This window comes from Camellia sinensis, chromosome 8 (assembly GCF_055761805.1).
Source record: "Camellia sinensis isolate YWXY chromosome 8, ASM5576180v1, whole genome shotgun sequence".
Classification (NCBI taxonomy): Eukaryota; Viridiplantae; Streptophyta; class Magnoliopsida; order Ericales; family Theaceae; genus Camellia; species Camellia sinensis.
Genome location: NC_138968.1, coordinates 8,059,882 through 8,078,251, shown reverse-complemented (window position 1 = coordinate 8,078,251; position 18,370 = coordinate 8,059,882). Strand labels below are relative to the sequence as shown.

The 18,370-nt window shown below is 38.9% G+C and overlaps 2 protein-coding genes and 1 long non-coding RNA gene across 4 annotated transcripts; 1 reads left to right on the top strand and 2 right to left on the bottom strand.

The window, feature by feature from the left end:
* Positions 1-1,534: 1,534 nt before the first annotated feature.
* Positions 1,535-16,676, bottom strand: LOC145788590 (uncharacterized). Of its 2 annotated transcripts, none has more exons than XM_082884634.1 (7): positions 16,274-16,676; positions 14,408-14,498; positions 12,827-12,942; positions 12,513-12,572; positions 12,370-12,435; positions 2,076-2,275; positions 1,535-1,819 (listed from the first exon to the last, which is right to left on the bottom strand). In XM_082884634.1, the coding sequence occupies exons 1-6, from the start codon at positions 16,328-16,330 to the stop codon at positions 2,084-2,086; spliced, it is 582 nt and encodes a 193-aa protein (XP_082740760.1). In that variant the 5' UTR covers positions 16,331-16,676; the 3' UTR covers positions 1,535-1,819; positions 2,076-2,083. The 2 variants fall into 2 exon arrangements, with proteins under 2 accessions (XP_082740760.1, XP_082740761.1); XM_082884635.1 differs by having other exon boundaries at positions 1,535-1,964; positions 16,274-16,667.
* LOC145797485 (ethylene-responsive transcription factor RAP2-3-like) lies at positions 8,453-9,367 on the top strand. The gene has a single exon (XM_082884633.1). The coding sequence runs from the start codon at positions 8,468-8,470 to the stop codon at positions 9,245-9,247; it is 780 nt and encodes a 259-aa protein (XP_082740759.1). The 5' UTR covers positions 8,453-8,467; the 3' UTR covers positions 9,248-9,367.
* Positions 11,380-11,655, bottom strand: LOC145797486 (uncharacterized). The gene is made up of 2 exons (XR_014339019.1): positions 11,586-11,655; positions 11,380-11,553 (listed from the first exon to the last, which is right to left on the bottom strand). It is a non-coding gene; the product is annotated as an uncharacterized LOC145797486 (long non-coding RNA).
* Positions 16,677-18,370: the final 1,694 nt, after the last annotated feature.

Sequence of the window (18,370 nt, the reverse complement as noted above, 5' to 3'; positions counted from 1 at the left end):
TGTGGTTGGGAATGGTATGGGAAAAGTGGCCAACAGTTGGAGAAGACAACTAGAGAGAAGATTAGGACAAAAAAATGTAGAGGTCAATAATGTAATTTTGAACATGTTTTTGCAAATTTTCTTAATTTTTCAATGTAAGGTGTAATTATTTTGGATTCTCATTTTTTTTTCCAACTATTTCTACTTTATTTTCCCTCTATTTTTTGGCAATTAAAAAAAAATTGCAACAAAAATGTTTAATATATACAAAATCCTTTTTAAGTACCCTAGAGTAAGAAGTGGATAAAAAAAAAATTATAAAATTATAAATAATTTACATTTTTTTTTGTTCTTTATGTTTTTCACACTACCTTTCTTTCTCCTCTCCCCTCTCTCTCAATCCTCCACCTCTAACTTATCTTGATAGCCATCACCACTGCCCTCCTTCCTCATTCATCCCAATCCCCTCTTAACTCCATCACCACCCTCCCCTTACCACTAGTAGCTCCTCCATTGCCACCACACAACACCCCCAGCCCTCCCCCTATCCCTCATGTGCCACCACTACACCTAGCTCAACTGTGACTATCATCTAGCTCTAGCTATGAGATTATATTCAAGTCTCTCGCTCCTTTTTTCACTTATTTTTCCTGCTCACGATTTTAGTATTTTGATTTGAGATCTAACTAAAACCTAAAATGGGAGAAGGCAAAAAAGTAAAACTATATTTTTTAAAAAAATTTCATTAAATAATCAAAAGAAGGTGCCAATTTTTTTTGTTTATACCAAAGTTAAGAATTTGCTGATGTAAGTCTTTTTTCTCGTCACGTTTGATTTGTCCATAGGATTAAGCAATATAAGCATTCGGCAAAAACTTAATTCAACGAGGATATTTTTAAAATTTCATGATTTTTAAAATAAAATGTTTCATGACTGACTGCCCTTGAACAAAATAATATTGCATATACAAAATAAAAGTTCACGTCAAGATTAGCTACAAATGTTTAATCAAATTCCTCCACTTATGGTGAATCAAACGTGACCAGAGTATATAAAATACTTCTAAAGTATTATGTAATATTTACTTACATGGTGGTTCAAATCAATAGCGCAGCTAAAAATTTTACAAGTGAAACATAATAACTTTCTTTTATTCGGTAGTCAGAAGACAAATGATAATCTATTTAATGTGAGTTCCGATTTCCCATTTGCCAAGGATACCATATAATACTCTTACACAATCTAATAATTTTCCTTCGAATACCACCAACTTGTTTCTGAATTAAAGTCCTAGCATTCATGGTTCAAATCTTCAAAGTTGAATCCAATAAATTTGTATTTGCTTTTTACCTGGAGATAAGCCTAGATCTTCTTGTAATTAATGAGGGGCAAAATCACACGGGGAAGGAGAGAGATCAGATGTTGAATAAACTTTGGCTCACATGGGTAAAACTCTTAATCGTAGTATTTTGGTCACTATTTGAGTACTACATTTAGCGCTTTCAAGTTAAAAAAGTGAGGCCCAATTCTGTTGCGTGGGGGGTGCCAGAGAGAGTGCAAAAATACAATCCACCTACCTTTATATAGAACATGTATGTGCCAACAGAACTAATCGACACCAATGGCAGGGCCGTGTGACCATGTTGTAATATACAATGAAGGAAGTGACAGATCAAAATGCCATTTAAGGCCATGAGTAGACACCAAATACACTTCAATAGCTTTCAGAAACACAACCCAGAAAAAAAAAAAAAAATATCATCTAGAGTTCAAGACTTGTCAAATTGTGAAATCACGAGATCTTCAGCTCAACCGCAAACATCAGGGCCTCAACACAAGCCTGAGACGTAGGTAAATACGAAATAAATCAAAAGGAAGCTCCGAAACAGATGATTTGCCAGTTTGCCAATTCCTTAGACTAGAGGACTGGCAAATGCTTAAACTTGGTTTTGGCATTTTGAGTGAAAAAAGAGTGGCTAACAAAACTGAAACGATTAGCAACCAAATCAGAAAGCTGTTTTTTAAGGGTGGTTAACATTACTTGCCAAACAGGGAATATTAAACAGGACCCAAGTTCAGGGACTAGGAGTTTCAACCTGATTAATCAGAATGCTGAGGTGCCCACTGAAGAGTATCCAGTGGCTCTCAACTCTTTGAGAGTGCTAGATAACCAGTCCAAGCCCTCGTAGAGGCCATCCCCTTTAAGCGCACAAGTCCCTTGTATATGCCATTTTCTGTTCTTAAGATCATAAAGCCCTAGTCCTTCGCAAACTTCCATTGGAGTCATTGCTCCTTTCTGAACAGACAGGGAAATTAATAAATTAATAACACCGGTATTTTCCTGTGCTGATGCACAACATTTAGAAGCAGTTATTTATTCATTTATTTATTTTATTTTTGTTACCAACAATTATAAGGAGTCAAGACAAATGAAAATGTATTTCCACAAGTTGATAGCAGAGACAGTCGGTTATGCATGATTCTCTCTTACAATGAATGTGGGAAACATACTGTAAAAAGATCAGCATTATGTAATTATTTAGAGGAAGCTATCAAATAGGTCACAAAACAAAAGGCAACAATCATTAGGTGTCTCTAGAAATTACTCCTTACTTGCATGGAGTGGAAGCGGGGCAGGGGCGGAGGAACATATAGAAGTTTTTAAAGTTGGGGGCGCCCATGGGAGTGTATATATATCTTATATATTAAATATATAAATATATTCTAACAATTATTTTTTCTACTTAATTGCAATATACGTGTTAAAATATGAATATATAGTTAAGATTGATGTCAACCACTAATTGTCCTTAAGTATAAATAAATATGGCATAAATAGAAAGAACTAGAATAAATTTGAGTTTTTATTTTTATTTTTATTTTTTTTATTCCCTTAGTGATTTTTTTGTTTAGAAGGTTCTAATATCTGTTGGGAGCAAGTTTCATAGTCGACCAAAATGAGTTTCTTACTAGTTTCATACTAGGGAGCGCAGAATCGCGTTTCTGAGTAAGAAACGTCACACAAGTAAGAGTTTCCTACTATTAACCAAGGTACAAAGCTTTAAGAACCATATGAAGACGGATGAAACTTCCATCTAATGTTGGTAAAATCAGTCAAAAATCCTGGCAGTAACAAGCATCTCTACAGTTCAAATTTCAAACTCGAGATACAAAAGATAAGGACATGCATTGTTCTCGAAGTAACAAGCCGAGTAGCATGGTATCTTCCATACTACCTACGAGGATACATGTAATGGGCCTAAAAAGCCTAAGCACCCCAACGACGACACAGCAACATGAAATGGTGCCTTACTGTCTTGGCAAAAGGAATTTACAAGATTCAACTTATGCTCCTCCCACAAAGCAGAGCCAGTTAAAACCAAACTTCAGTAACATGTAAATTATAAAAATAAAGTTTAGGTGGAGAATTTCATTGATATCTTGTTGGGAGAGGATGGGGATGCAGAGCATCTATACAAAAAATGGTCAAATTGGGTTCATAGAAGATATTCTTCATACTAAAAAAAAAATGACGCCCAATTGGTACACATTAATGTGTGTTTGGGAGGGAAAAAATTGATGCATAAAGTGGTTACCCCGAGACTTGAATCCATAACCTCAAGGTTATTAGGCCAAGGTTTTACTATTGAACCAATATTCTTCATAATCTGGCTGATGATTATTTATTGATGGTCGTCTCTGGTGGGGCAAAACATAATATGTATTTCCAATAATAGTTTAATGTTGTGCGTCTTGTTGACCTGTTATAAAATAAAAAATAAAAAAAAGGTTGTATATATCTAATGATAGGATCATTTAGTAGGGAAAGTGGAGAGAAAACACCATTGTCCTTATTGTCCCTCTAATTTAATTTTCATACTTGGGTAGAAATTTGAATGTTTTTATTTATTTATTTTTTATGAACAATTTGAATGTTTTATTGGTTCACACGGGGGGTTTGGCCACATTTGAAGTTATGATTTTTTATTTTGACTTCCAAATTCACATGAGATTCCTCTCTAACAGAAGGAAAACCATTAAGAGGGTTTTTTAGTTATGATTTTTGTGCATATAGATCAAGGGGAAGGATGCGTATAAGTTGGAGAGAAACAAATTCTCAGTATTAAAATTTAGGCAACATGCATATATATATAACATATGTGCATAACATTACAAGGAACTGAAAAAGAATAGATTATCAACTTAGGATATCTAGAAACGAGCAAAAACATTAATGGTACCATGACTAATGTCATGTAACACAACAGCACATGTTGCACAGAAATGATTATATCAGGGAACTAGTGTTCATTGGATGGTTTATACGTTGTCCATGGCATCTGATTCCATGTAGCGAGTATGTGAACGTGACATTGATTCAATACAATAATAACAAAACAAGTCCAAAATATATGAAAAGAGTGAGGAGAAACATGTTGTGGCATGATAATGTTTTGTTAATGTAAATTGTAAATTGTAAATTGTAAATAGTAAATCACCACCTACCACACACACTCACCTACTCCTACTCCTCACCTACTCCCACCTACCACACACACTCACCTACTTCACTTACTTCTACTCCTCACCTACTCCCAAATCCTCTCCTATATAATAGGAATCCTTGTAATATACACAAGATAAATAAGGGTTGGTTTGGGGTGTACTAAAAAAGTGCACTTTTTGTCTTTTTACGAAAAGATGTGCAGAAAAGTAGAGAGGTGATGTGATGGAAAAAAGATAAAAAGATAAAAAGATGGATTATATAGTAGATGACAAACAAGGCTTAAATCAATCAATAATATACATCAATTTATTTTACATGGTATCAGAGCTATGTTAACAACCTAGTCATTCTGCTTCACCGGCGGGCGGCAGTCTCGCCTTGGCCGCCCGCCGGACCTCTACACATACCTTCTCTCCCGCTGTTTTGATTCGGAGTTAGCAGAAGCGTCACATATTGATCCACACACTGCCATACACACAGACACCACAACACACACATGGGCTGAGGGCTCTGGCTCTCTTTCTCTTCAGAAGGAAGTTGTAACTCTCTCAGTTTCCAGATGAACCATCATCCAAGCTAAAGCATGATGAGCGTGGTCCTTTATCAATGGCAGCAGCAGCATCTCCCGAGACTCGATCTCCCTCTCTCTCTCAGCCCCTGATTCTTCTTCGTCAAAGCAACCACCATGGCATAGAATGAGGAGCTTCCTCCATCTCAGCCACAAACACCAACCACAGATACCAGAGAGAGAGAGAGAGAGAGAGAGAGAACAAAACAACAAAATCATATTCTGCTGTGCATCAATTAGTCTCACAGTATCCGACCTTCCGGTGGACATATCGAGAGCTTGATCATCGTCGGAGTTGCGTTGCTTCGACCGCCTATAATCACCGGAACCCGACCGAGAGGAGCCTCCTACGCTTCCGCCGCCGTAGCGGGCGGAGATGGAGCAGCGGAGGGCGGAGAAATGGGAGGTGGAATTGAAGAAGTCAGGGTTAGATATGCGGAGACCAAAGAGCTTGGAATCGAATAGGGCTTGGGTGCGGAGGAGGAGAGGAGTGGTTTGAAAGGGAAGGTGCTGGTGAACCCAGCCATAGCGTTTCTACGAACTTCTTGTGAGAGGGTTAACAGTAAATTCAGACTTTATCCATTCTTCCCACACACTACTACTGTATTTCTCTCTCCTCGCTCTCTTTCTCACTCATTCACGCACTCTTCCATTGCAGGGGAGACTGAGTCGTCTTTTCTCCCATCCTCACGCCACCTTTACCTTTTCTTGCTTTATCAAAATATTCCGTATAAAGAACATTTTCTTTCCTGCTTTATCAAAATATTCCGTATAAAGAACATTTTCTTTCCTGCTTTATCAAAATATTCCGTATAAAGAACATTTTCTTCACTTTCCCAGTTGCCACACTCTGGCACTTTCATATTTGTTTAATCTATCCACCTCCACCCACCTACAATTTATTTTTATTTTTTTTGTTTAAAATATATTTGTTTCATCTGTCATTTCCCACTTTAGGTATAATGGCTGGCACCATCATGTGTTGGTTTGAACAAAAAAAAAAAAAACAAACGTAGGTCCAATTACCACTTTATTTATTTTATTTTCTCTTCATTTTTTACACAAAAAAAAAAAAAAAAATACAAATCAAACACCATTGCAAACAATTTACAAATTTGCACAACCAACCCTATTTTATTCATCTCCGAGAACAACCCCGATCACATTTTTACACAAAAAAAAAAAAAAAAACAAAACAAAAAAAAAAAAAAACACAAAAACACAAAAACAACAAACAAAACAACCACATCCACCGGCGGGATTTTTCTTCTCTACTCTGCCGCCGGTCTTTTCTTCTTGCCGCCGTCCTGGGTGGCCCTTGCCGGTGTTGCCTCCGTGTTTCCCACGCCACCGAGCACGTTCACTCCCTCCTGCTCCTCCACTGCAGCATATGGCGGACCTCCAAATCGGAACATCACGGTGGCCTTCCGCTTCAGCTCCTTGTTTTCCGCCTTTAGCACACTTATCTCTGCTCGCGCATCCTTATACATGCGTTGGAGCAGAGCCAGTTAGGCGTTTAACTGTTGCACCTCATTTGTCCTACTCTGCAGCCGGTGCGACAAGTTTGTGACCGCCGTCATGGTTTCCACACATGACTTCAATGTATACTGATTGGCCTCAATATCAGTTTGCACCGCCATTTTTTGCTCCACAGACCGCATCGGAAAGTTCAACGGAGCAAAACCGGAAGTGTTTGGTTGAGGTTCACTGGCCACCGCACCCGTTATCTCTCTTGTAGACTCGTTGAGGTCGGGAAAGAGAGTGAGCAGACCACGGGACGACGAAGCCATTTTCTGGGCAACAGAGTGTTACAGAGTATCTCTCTCAGCAAACGAAGAGTTGTTCAGAGGTTTCAGACTGGTTTACACAGCCTCCGCTTTGGTTTATATCGACAATGACGACGCGGCCGACACGCCGCTCTGTCGTTCACGTGCCTCGCCGCGTGTCCGGCACAACTTTTGATGGCTCGACGCTTTCGGTCGGGCACGACTTTTGATGAAGTGGGCGCGCCTTTTGAGGGCGCGACTTTTGAGGGCTCGATATATATCTACATGTATATCTTTTGGGCAGCCTATCTACACACTCATACAGTGTCTTCTACACCGGTCAGCTTTATCAATCCCTTTGTTTCAACCTCAAATAGGTTTCTATTTTCACACCTATTTGAGTTTGAGGGGGGGTTATACACAGTATCATGTATAAGTCGCTCATGGCGCACTCCCTAAGTCGTCCCCTTGGTGCACCACCACAATCTGCTACAACGGTCCGACATGACCCCGTAAACTGTCTTCTACAACGGTCCGACATGACCCCGTAAACTGTCTTCTACATCGGTCCGACATGACCCCGTAAACTGTCCCGACATTGATTCCGGTCAGCTTCTACAATGGTCCGACATGACCCCATAACCTGTCCTGCTACAACGGTCCGACATGACCCCATAAACTGTCTTCTACATCGGTCTGACACGACCACACAGTGTCTGCTACATCGGTCCGACATGACCTCGTAAACTGTCCTGCTACATCGGTCCGACATGACCCCGTAAACTGTCTGCTACAACGGTCCGACATGACCCCATAAACTGTCTGCTACATCGGTCCGACATGACCCCGTAAACTGTCCCGACATTGATTCCGGTCAGCTTCTACAACGGTCCGACATGACCCCGTAAACTGTCTTCTATACCGGTCTGACACGACCACACTGTGTCTCCTACAACGGTCTGACACGACCATACCGTGTCTCCTATCCCATTTTTAATTTTATTTGTCAGCTTATTTTTTCTGTTTTGTTATTCTCTCCAAACTCAAGTTGGCTAGTACCTATCCTCCTTGAGTTTGAGGGGGGCTGTTAATGTAAATTGTAAATTGTAAATAGTAAATCACCACCTACCACACACACTCACCTACTCCTACTCCTCACCTACTCCCACCTACCACACACACTCACCTACTTCACCTACTTCTACTCCTCACCTACTCCCAAATCCTCTCCTATATAATAGGAATCCTTGTTGTTAGAATTTACCATAAACCTACCACCACTACCACCTCACCTACTCCACTAAACCTAACTCACTACACCACTACCACCTCCACTTCACCTACTCTCCAACCACTACCACCTCCACTTCACCTACTCCCAAACACACTCCTATATAATAGGAATCCTTGTAATTGTAATAAAAACAACACATATCAATCAATAATCAATCAATAATACATATATTTTTACATGGTATCAGAGCAACGTTAAGAACCTGATCATTCTGCTTCACCGGCGGGCGGCAGCCTCGCCTTGGCCGCCCGCCGGACCTCTACACATACCCTGACTCCGCTGTAACTTCATCTTCCTCTCCTCACTATTGAAGAACTCCGCTATTAGCCCTCTTCTTTCTTTCTTCGTCACATATGTTGACAGTACCGGTTACGAAGAAACCGACCAAGAACGGCCAGTTCCGACTCCATTCTCGCCGGAAGAAAACAGGCCACGGATCGAACTTTGCTAACCAACCATTGCTAGACTCTCCCAAGAGAAAACTCTCTCTCTGCAAATCTCTCTCTCTAGTTGCTATCATAACCCCAATCTCCATACTCACCATCAACCTCTTCAATCAAACCTCTTCTTCTTCTAAAACTCTCTCTCTCTACAGAAGTAACGCCAAGAAGATGTGCGGCGGTGCTATCATCTCCGACTTCGTCCCAGCCCACTGCGGCCGGAAACTGATGACGGACGATCTCTGGTCGGAGCTCGATCCGTTCTCCGATCACTTCGGTCTGGACCTTTCAAGTTCAAATCAGTCTGAGAAGAAGACCAAATCTCGCAAGCCGAAGCAACTCAACAAAGGGACGAGCGAGAAAGCTGCGCGGACGAAAAGTGAGACTCAGAGGACTCGAAAGAACGCGTACAGAGGAATCAGGCAAAGGCCATGGGGGAAGTGGGCGGCTGAGATTCGCGATCCTCATAAAGGCATCCGAGTCTGGCTCGGAACCTACAACACGGCTGAGGAAGCAGCCAGAGCCTACGACGAGGCCGCCAAACGTATCCGCGGTGATAAGGCCAAGCTCAACTTTGCTCAATCACCGCCACCGCTGCCGCCACCGGCTAAGAGGCAGTGCGTCAACCCCGAGTCGACTCAGATTAAGAATCAATTCATGGATTTTGGGTTCCAACCCCAACAACCCTATTAGGAGTTTCGAACTTAACCTCCGAGCTTCAGAGGAAATCCATGGCGGAAATTCCAACTCTGCTTTGAAAACCTTTCTATACATGTTCATGAGGTTCTCATCTTGAAATCACCAAATAAAAAAAAAATAATAATAATAATAATAATAATAAAAAAATAAAAAAAAAAATAAAACAATCAGAAAGAAGAACATATAGAATCTCACACACGGCATACACATGCACGACATCTCTCTCTCACTTTACTTTTTCCTCCATCACATCCCACCCAACCTGTCTCCACTCTTATTTGAATGTTTTTTTTTTTCTTTTCTTTTCTTTTTCTTTTGCCTTTTCTTATCATGACACCCACGTGCCATGTCCCTCTGTTTTTTGACAATTTCTTTTCTTTTTCTTCTCTTATCCCCATCTTTATTTATTTATTTTTTTTTTTTTGTTTTCATATATATATATATATATATATATTTTTAAAAAATAAAACAAAAAATAAACAAATAAAATAAAAAAATAATAATAATAAATAAATAAAATAAAATAAAATAAAATTCCACAATCCATTCACCATCTCGGTCCGATCACATTTTTTACACTAGGATCAACCCCGATCCCATTTTTACAGCACACAAAAAAAAAAAAAAAAAAAAAAACAAACAAACAAACACACAAAACAACAACCACACCCACAGTGGGATTTTTCTTCTCTATTCTGCTGCAGGTCTCTTCTTCTTATTTTTCTCTTGGTTGTCCCGTGACTGCCCAGCCTCCATGCTTCCTAGACCACCAAGCAAGTTGCCTCCTCCATACTCCTCCACTGCAGCATATGGCGGACCCCCGAATCGGAACATCACGGTGGCCTTCCGCTTCAGCTCCTTATTTTCCGCCTTTAGCACACTTATCTCTGCTCGCGCATCTTTATACATGCGTTGGAGCAGAGCCAGCTGGGAGATTAACTGCTGCACCTCATTTGTCCTACTCTGCAGCCGGTTCGACAGGTTTGTGACCGCAGTCATGGTTTCCACACATGACTTCAGTGTATACTGATTGGCCTCCACATCAGACTGTACTGCCATTCTTTGCTCCACAGACCGCATCGGAAAGTTCAACGGAACAAACTCCGGGGCACTTGGTTGAGTTTCCAGTGCCACCGCACCAGTTCTCTCTCTCGTTGACTCGTTGAGGTCGGGAAAGAGGGTGAGCAGCCCGCGGGAAGACGAGGCCATTTTCTGGGCAACAGAGTGTTACAGAATATCTCTCGCCACAGAGTGTTACAGACTCTCTCTCTCAGCACAACGAAGAGTTTTTCAGACTCTCTCTCTCAGCACAACGAAGTTTTTTTTCAGAGGTTTTTCGCAGCTTTTCTCTGCCTCAGCCTCCGCCTTCATTTATATAGCACATGACGAAGAGGCCGACACGCGCACTGTCGATCCCGTGCATCGCCGCGTGTCTGGCGCGCCTTTTGATGGCACGTCTTTTTATGGATTGGGCACGCCTTTTGATGGCACGCCTTTTTATGGATTGGGCACGCCTTTTGATGGCACGCCTTTTGAAAAATTGGGCACGCCTTTTGATGGCACGCCTTTTGAAAAATTGGGCACACCTTTTGAGGGTGCGACTTTTTAAGGGTCCGACAAGACTCTGTAAACTGTCCCGACATTGATTCCGGTTAGCTCCTTTATGGGTCCGACAAGACTTTGTAAACTGTCCCGACATTGATTCCGGTTAGCTCCTTTATGGGTCCGACAAGACTCTGTAAACTGTCCCGACATAGATTCCGGTTAGTTTCTACAAGGGTCCGACAAGACTCTGTAAACTGTCCCGACATAGATTCCGGTTAGCTCCTTCATGGGTCCGACAAGACTTTGTAAACTGTCCCGACATTGATTCCGGTTAGTTTCTACAACGGTCCGACATGACCCCGTAAACTGTCTTCTACAACGGTCCGACATGACCCCATAAACTGTCTTCTACATCGGTCTGACACCGCCATCCAGTGTCCTCTACACCGTTATGACACCACCATATAGTGTCCTCTACAACGTTATGACACCCCCATACAGTGTCCTCTACAACGTTATGACACCACCATCCAGTGTCTTCACCAATGGTCTGACACGACCATACAGTGTCTCCTATCCTCTTTTATTTTTATGTATTTTCTTGTTTTGTTACTCTCTCCAAACTCAAGTTGGTTAGTTTCTATCCTCCTTGAGTTTGCGGGGGGCTGTTAGAATTTACCATAAACCTACCACCACTACCACCTCACCTACTCCACTAAACCTAACCCACTACACCACTACCACCTCCACTTCACCTACTCTCCAACCACTACCACCTCCACTTCACCTACTCTCCACCTACTCCCAAACACACTCCTATATAATAGGAATCCTTGTAATTGTAATAAAAACAACACATATCAATCAATAATCAATCAATAATACATATATTTTTACACTTGTAATATACACAAGATAAATAAATCAATCAATAATATACATCAATTTATTTTACATGTTTGATATTTATAGAAGTGCAGTTATAATAATTGTCGCAGACATGACTATACAGTATCATTTGAGGTTCCATCTTTCTCAGACCTCTCTATTCTTCTCTAATTTGAAAATGTACAAAAAATGGGTATGTTAGTCTCAATCCTAATGTTGTGTTTGGATCATGGATTTGTAAAGGAATTTGAGAATGGAAAGGAAGAAGGAATTACAAAAAGTGAAACAAAATTAGCTTATGATTCAATCGTTTTTCCTTTCCTTTTCTTTTCCCTTCACATATCACTCCGCAAATCTAAGATCCAAACACAATGTAAGAGTACCTGAACAGCCCATGCTTTTAAGTTTCTCATTATTCACCCAAATAAACCTACTTTTTATCAAAAGGAAAAACAGTAAATATAAGACAAAAACGGAAAAAATTATGAACTAAATGGAAAAGCAAAATGTAGTATTAACACTAGTATCTCCCATGTATAATTTAATATTTTGGAGGTAGTGTTCCAGATTTGTCAAAGACATGCACCTGTTTTGCATCCTCATTAAATAGGACTAAATATACACACAGAGATATTTACTTCATATGAAAAGACAACAAATTCGAAACTAATAATGTAACATACCATGTCTTGTTTGTTTGCAAACACAAGGATGACACTGTTGAGCATAAATGGATCTGCTATGATTGTCTGAAAGAAGAATAAGTAAAGTGAATAACTATACTCACAACTGGATTCCTAGTCAAAAACTATTTAGAATATATGACCTGAAACTCTTGTTTTGCTTTCCCGATTCTCTCTCGGTCCAAAGAGTCAACAACATAAATCTGAAAAATGGAATATAGAATATGTCAATATACGTACATAACTCAAACTTTAAAAATTGTATCTAGACAAGAAAGGGACATTGAAACAAAACTACTACCACACATACAAACTATTAGGGCATTAAACCAGCTAAAAAAAGACATAAAAAGTTCACAAAGAAGCACCAATGATTTTAATGATGGAATTTGCTTTTGAAAAAAATAACCAAGAAGAGACCATATCAGTGGCATAGGACTAAAAAATTAATACTTACCAGTCCATCAGTGTTATTGAAATAATGCCTCCATAGTGGCCTTAATTTCTCTTGCCCTCCTACATCCCACACTGTAAATATCACATTCTTATACTGCACTTTCTCCACATTGAAACCTACATAAGACAAGAAACAATGAAATCAAGTACAGCCAATATTTTAGTTCATCCTTACCAGAATAATATACTAAAATATGATTTTGACCATCACGAGATTCTGAATACACAAAATAATGTAACATTTGGAAGACAGTACAAGAAATACGATAATGAAATAATTATGTGAACCAAAGGAGCAGTCCACATAATCCATCCCATGCCACCATTCAATATTTGAGCAGATCCATAACGCCGAGGCTAAACCTGATAGCTGATGGTCTTAAATAACAATAACAAGCACACTAGCATGGATTGATGCAGAAGAAAACCAACACTGGCCACACCCTCTCTATAATTTCTTTTATAGTTGTGGTCATGTTAATTAATAAGCATGAGAATTCTAACTAAAAGTGTGAAAAAACGTCTGGGTAGCGATAGGGCAGACGAATTGCCAGCACAATAGTGGCTTTTGTCAAAGCAGAGTACAATTGCTTAGAGTATTCAACATTGTACTAAGCTCAAAAGCTAGCATTGTTCTGGCAACAGCTGTAGCCTAATATCAAAAGAGCCAAAAGTATATAGTAAAAACCACACTCCCAAAAACATATCCATTGCAAAGTTTTAAGTATACACCAAAGGCCATACATGTGGCATTGCAAACACAGTTTGACAAATCATTGGAATTTGGAATGCATCCTGCACAAATTTCCTGATTTACAGAGTTTCCACACAAGTATCAAACACAGACCCATTGTGGAGTCCTTTCATTTTTCCTTCATAAATGAATAATAGCAATAGGTGACACCCAGTGCACAAGCACAAGGCTCCCGCATAAAACAAGGTATAGGATAGGTAGTAGGTAGGCAACCTTCTCTGCCACTTTTGTGGAGAAGTTGAATCCTGTAACTCAAACCCATGACACATAGCTGGGAATCTGGTAGTACATACACTGGTAATTTCATTTTATAGACTTCCATAACAAAACTCAAACATTTTGTATTTTGTGAAGAGTGTTTTAAGGTGCCACCAGTCAATAAAATACATGGACTTTTTGATGCAGAATGCCTCCAATATCTGGAGGCCTAATTCACAATTTTATTAATTAATGTCTTCTAGTATTTAATATTTAGTTTCTAATAATTATTAATTTTCCTATTTTATTAGGGTTGTTACTCTATAAATAAGAGCTTTTGGCATTGCATTAGGAACCTTGAATTAATGAAATTGAGAGTCATTTAAGGTTGTGGCCATTGTGTGCTTCTCTCCCCCATTCTCTCTCCTAAATCAGTTTCCGTATATTTCTTTGATTTTATAATTGACAATACTTACTACCTAGAAAAAATTGTTTTTGACTTTCATGCCTTTCATTATAAATCCACAAGTACGAAAGAAATCCAGAAGATTGAACATTATAAAGTGACCTGTACAGCAACTCAAAAAAGCAACAACGCTTATAAAAGACTTCTCATAGTCAATGACATACCAATTGTAGGAACAGTTGATAAAACCTCTCCAATGTGTAGTTTGTACAAGATAGTTGTTTTACCAGCAGCATCCAAGCCAAGCATCACAACCTGCAACATTAAAATTTTGAATCACGATCACAAAAACTATGGAACATAGAAGTTTTTAACAGATAGTAGGACATACCAGCAAACCAATTCAAATCACCTTAAAAAGTCTGCATGTGTAAATGGATGCTAATCAATGAATGATAATCCTACACAATACAATACAAAGGAACCACTAAAGGCAGGGGGGCTATGAAGTGGAGCTAGCCCAGATGCAAAATTTGAAGGATTCAACATTTTTGTTAGGGACAAACCAAAAGTCTTGTGCATACTAAATGTTAGACACAAGCACTTGTTGGCAATTGTTGGTGAGTCAGCAGAATGTGAGTCCACTGGGAATTATGTCAAGCACTCAGCTTGCACAAGACCATCAAATAGGGGAGAAGTGAGAGCCAAGACAGTCGTAGAGAGAGAGAGAGAGAGAGAGAGAGAGAGAGAGGTTCAAACTTGCTAGAGGAGACGACATTTTCCGTGTATATTTCTTTGTGTGGAGATGGAAGCCTCCTTTAAAGAAGGGTACTCACCCTTCCCAAGTGTCTAATGCTCAACGGTATGTGGCTCTCCCTCGTTGGCCCAACTGCACCGAACACTCAAACCTTGGGAGTCATACCAAGAAGATGTAGTGATGAGTAGGTATGATACACCACATGAAGTATTACGTGCCTTGGCCAAAGTCTGGCTTTGTCTTCGTGTGGAGACTTCTCTTAGTTGTGTAAGATTAGTCAAGGTGCAAATCCCCTCAAGGAAATGATGAGACAGCTCAACAAACCCTCAACTCTAGCCTCCAAAACACACACCCTGCTGTGATCCCCAGTGGAGGTCAGGGTTGCTCAAGCGCCCTATGAGCAAGGCACGAACCTCAAGGCGATTCCTAGGCTTTGCTCCCTACCCGGGTTGGCATGGCAACAACAGGGTGCCCTTCCCTTCCAATTATAGCTTACAATGAGTGAGGCAAGTCAAGGCACAACATAAAGCCAAGGTTTAAGTCAAGTCTTATGATTTGAAGGGGCGGTTGAAGCCAGACCAGACCCCACCACTTTGCAAATCCATACATGTACCCTACAACACTAAATGAAAAACTACCACATACACCAAAACAATGAAAAGCTACCGTTCCACAACACAGAAGACGAATGTAAATATTTTCATAAATAAGTATATCATCTCAAAAAGAAAACATAACAAAATCCCATTAGTGATGGACACTAAAAGTGCAAAGACATGCAAAAGGTCAAACCTAACTTGAAACATGGGTTCCTTCCTTTTGAAAGGAGAAGCAAGAATATGGATTAGATAGATAGATCATAAAATTTTAATAGAAAATGCCCATCCACAATGGGCTATGTTACAGAAAATATCATTTGATCCTATGAAATAAAAGAAGAATATTAAAAATTAGAAGTAATTAGTGGTCATGTAGTTCTTAATCCAGTCTATAGGTCATACCCAGCAAAGCCGCAGTTTATCCGATATCATTCTCCAATAAATTACTTTGAATCTCACACTCCAAATTTTACAAATCCTTGGGGATACAATACAACCACCTAACCTTGAAAATTGACATGCAAGGGGAGGGTGCCTAAGAGCTTATATTCAGAATTTCACATTGCCAAGCCCAAGCTCTCTCTCTCTCTCTCTAGCAAGGTGGTACAAATGTTAAGATCAGATAAATTATCAACAGTTAATAATGTTGGAAAGGAAAATAAATAGTTGAAATGAACAAGAAAAGAAAACATATGGAAACAAAAGTAAGGAAAAAAAGAAAAAGAAAAAAGTACCCTCATCTCAGTATTGCCGAAGAAGGCATCGAAAAGCTTCCGAAAGGCTTGTCCCATTGATGAATTTTGATCACTGATTACTCTGTCAGTCTGTTTCGGAGGTCGAGAAAGCGTCAACGATGGAACTTTTCTTTGTTCACAAGGGAGGAGAGAGAAGATTCTTCGAACTGGAATTCACGATCAGTAAGCCTGTAGGCTGTAGATATATATATACTAATTTACAGATTGATATGTATTTCCAGCAGCAGTAGTAGTATTTGACGATCTGTGTGCGCGTGTGAGAGAGAGAGAGAGATGACAGAGAGAGAGAGAGAGATTGTTGATCAATTGGGGGAATTCGAATTTTGCTCTTTTTCCCTTTTTGGTTACGACGCCTTTGCATATAAATATCTTCTATTTGCGTCTTGCAGCAATGCTACAGAACCCAGTGACCCCCCAGTGCAACGTGTCGGCTTGGGGTTGGCTGAAAACTCAAAAAAAAAAAAAAATTGTTTTTGTTTTGGACCAATGGGAGGTGACCCCAGTACCCCACTGGGAGTCCAAAGCTTTATTCTTGCGTCTTGTTTCCCATAATTTAAAAAATTAAAAAAACACTACTCTAGTTAAATTTCATTATTTTATTTAGAGATTGTTTGGAGTGTCTTAAATAAGTGTACTTTTTGTCTTTTTAAACTAAAAAATTGACGTTGAAAATATGAATGTTTGGATTAACTTTTGACTTTTTATGAGAAAATATGTTTTAAAAAATTGTATAAATTAGTTTGTAAGGGAAAATTAGAATTGAGAGTTGTGCAGCCATAATTGTTGACTTTTGATGAATAGTGATAACTTTTTAACTTTTAGAGTAACTTTTTGACTTTTTTGAGACTTCCCAAACGTGGCCTTAACTTATATTATCTCTCTATCACATCATTTTAAATCTTACTCATATTTTATAAAAAAGTCAAAAATACACTTATTTATATCATCTCAAACAACCCCTAAAAGTATAGGTGAACAGCGGATATATTGATCTGCCAAAACAGACCGAACCGATCCGATCCGATCCGATCCATCACATTTTGGATGGATGCGTGATGACAAACGGACAGTTGCGAATTGATTTTCTCCAATCCGCCAATCTGGTAGACGGATGGCGGATTTGAGATTCCTTTGGCCGCAACCAAACCGCCAAACCGCGAGCACCCCTAGTAATTTATAAGACTTGGTGTTTTCAGTTTGTTTAAATATTCTGTTTGTGTTTTCAATTAAAAAAAAATTAAATATTCCATTGAAAAAAGTTTTTAACTTTAATATCTTTTTTGAATTGAAAAAAATAAATGTATTATTTATCTATATTTTTTGTTTTTAAATCTATCTCTAAAAATAATAAATAGAAAATATGATATATGGTAGTTGGTTTTTGTTTTCAAAAATAAATATAGATGTAACAATATAGAGACATACAATCTCTACTACTGCTCTGCTCATGGTTTTGGTAGTTTGAATTGTTTTTATATTTTAAGAATCACAGATTGTAATATTTTATGTGGATAAGGCATGCTGTGATTGTAGTATGTGGATGAGGCATGCAGTGATTGTGATATTCTAAAGTTTCGAACTTTCTTACTTTGAATAAGGCATGCAGTGATTATAATATTTTTTTAAATCATTGATTGTAATACTTTTTTTTTTTTTGAGAAAGTGTACAAGTTTAATTATGTTAAAAATTTATAAAATTTTAAACCGCCAAACCAATTCGCATTCATCCGCCAAACCATCAATCCGCTCAATCCACATCCGCCGGATTAGCAGACTAATTCGGATTAATTTTCTCCAATCCGCCAATCTGACGGACGGATGGCGAATTGGAGGTTCCGTTACCACAACCGACCCGCGTCCACCCCTACATAAAAGTGTTGGTTTGACAATGATTTTTTTAATTAACTTTTTAGTTATTTGACATTTTTTAACTTTGCGTTTTTTTATTTGTTTGGTTTTCTTATTTGATTTTTTAACTTTGTTTTGGGCAAATTTTTTTTATCCTCATGTCATTTTGGACTTTTTTTTTTTTTTTTTTTTTTTTTTAATCCGTTTGCGATTTTTTAGCATAGCTCA